Genomic DNA, 2,259 nt, shown 5'->3' with positions numbered 1-2,259 from the left:
GCTTAAGTAATGGTCTCCCCACCCCATGGAGATACCTGTAAGCAGCTGGAAACAAAAGGACTATAACCACAGGGGTGAGTGAGAGCAGGCTGGACCCAGGTCAGAAAAGGCATCTGATCTTAGAAGAATTTTACAACTGGGGTAAGAAGTTAACATTTGTAACTGATTTCTGAGTGTATTAAGCTCAGCCTTGTGTGTTTTCTTTTATTTTGCTTTGTGACTTATTTTGTTTGCTCTGTTATTTCTTAAAACCCCTTAAATCCTACCTTTTATACTTAATAAAATCACTTTTGTTTATTTCTAGGATCAGCGCAAGTAATTGTTACCTGGGGGGCAAACAGCTGTGCATATCTCTCTTGCAGAGATATAGAGGGCGAACATTTATCATTTTACCCGGAATAACATTTATACAGAGTAAAATGGATTTATTTGTGTTTTAGATTCCATTGGGAGCTGTGAGTCTGCATTCTGGAGACAGGTATCCTGCTGAGCTGGTTTCAGTCTAGATCTGCAGTTTTGGGGGTGTGGCCCAGACCCTCAGTCTGGGTTGCAGATGCCTAGCTTGTCTGGCTCAATGAGGCAGGCTTCTGGAGGCCCAGACTGGCAGGGAAAATGGGCTCAGAGGTAATTTCACCACATTAGGTGACAGTCCCAATGAAGGTCTCTGTGACCAAAACCGTCACACTCTGGACTTGGGTTTCCTGCATTTCCAGAAAGCATCCCAGAGACTGAGCGATGTTCTATTTCAGTCTGGGCTGCTCTTGCCTTTCAAAGTTGTTTAGCTGTGGATAACTAATTAAATAACCCATGGAACAGAGACATGAAATTGAGCAACTCACTCCCTAGCTGGATGCCCCTAACACAAGCTTCTAAAATCATTCTCTCTTTCTTTCCCTGTGAGTCTTCCTGTGTTTTCTCCACTGATTTCAGTTGGGGTCTGCAGACCTTCTTGGAATATAAACAAATTAATAATAATAACAATACAATAATGAACAATATGACGACGGGCTCTGCAAAAGTATGTTGCAATTGGCTGAGAATTTAATTCACCTTTTTCCACTCCCCATCACTAAACCAGTACAGAGTTAAACAGATTCATGAATTGGTTAGGAGTTTATTCATTGTTTTCCTCAGGGCATCCTTCACCTCCGTGTTCCTCAGGCTGTAGATGAGGGGGTTCAACATGGGGATAACCAGCGAGTAAAACACTGAGACTATTTTGTCCGTGTCCATTGAATAGCTGGAGGGGGGACGTAAATACATGAAGAGGAGGGTAAGAAAATACAGGGCCACAGCGGTCAGGTGGAAACTGCAGGTGGAGAAGGCTTTGCACCGGCCCTCAGATGAGCGGATCTGCAGAATGGTGGAGATGATATAGACATAGGAGAGGAGGACAGGAATAAAGCTGCTCAATATAACGCAACACGCAAAAGTAAACATCACCTTCTCACTGATGTGGGTGTCAGAACAGGAGAGCGCCAACAGTGGGGGGATGTCACAGAAAAAATGATTAATGATGTTGGAGCTGCAGAATGACAGCCGAAATGTGAAACACGTGAATATCATTGAATCCAAAACCCCCAGAGCGTACACCCCAGCCACCAGCTGGTTACAAAGCTGCTTGGACATGGTGACTGTATAGAGCAGTGGGTTACAGATGGCCACATAACGGTCATATGCCATCACAGCCAGCAAGAAGCCCTGAGAATCTGCAAAAGCGATAGAGAGAGACATTTGCACAGCACAGGCAGTGAAAGAAATGTTTTTCCTCTCGGCTAAGAAATTGAGCAGCATCTGAGGGGAAATTGTCGAGGAAAGGCAGAGGTCACAGAAAGACAAATTCCTGAGGAAAAAGTACATGGGAGTGTGGAGTCGGGGGTTAGTTGTGATTAACAAGATCATCCCTCCATTTCCCACCAGGGTGATGCCATAAAGCAGTAGGAAAAGCCCAAACAGGAGGACCTGTAGCTCCGGACGATCTGTCAGTCCTGAGAGACAGAACTCAGTCACCTCTGAGTGATTTCCCTCTTCCATCTCCACTGAACAGAGATCAGACAGCTACAGAGATGTGGGCAGGTGGATGGTGCAGAAAACGTGTCCCTTCTCTGTAATGAAGTAAGTGAAGATAAATGGAGATCAGTTTCTCAATGGACAACAGTACCCACTCAGGGAAGAGCTTAGTCCAGAGAGCCAGATGTTCACAGCTGGTCATTCCAGGTGTTTGATAAGATACGCACACTGCAAATACAATGACACTTC

General features: G+C 44.9%; 1 protein-coding gene across 1 annotated transcript; it reads right to left on the bottom strand.

Moving 5' to 3' along the window:
• Positions 1–1,095: 1,095 nt before the first annotated feature.
• On the bottom strand, positions 1,096–2,034 carry LOC140913735 (olfactory receptor-like protein OLF1). Its single transcript, XM_073350536.1, has one exon. The coding sequence runs from the start codon at positions 2,032–2,034 to the stop codon at positions 1,096–1,098; it is 939 nt and encodes a 312-aa protein (XP_073206637.1).
• Positions 2,035–2,259: the final 225 nt, after the last annotated feature.

Source organism: Lepidochelys kempii, chromosome 6, assembly GCF_965140265.1.
Source record: "Lepidochelys kempii isolate rLepKem1 chromosome 6, rLepKem1.hap2, whole genome shotgun sequence".
Lineage (NCBI taxonomy): Eukaryota > Metazoa > Chordata > Testudines > Cheloniidae > Lepidochelys > Lepidochelys kempii.
This window is presented reverse-complemented; position numbering and strand designations above follow the sequence as displayed.

Coding starts and splice junctions, on each gene's coding strand:
- LOC140913735 (XM_073350536.1), bottom strand. CDS start 2,034: ATGGAAGAGGGAAATCACTCAGAGGTGACTGAGTTCTGTCTCTCAGGA.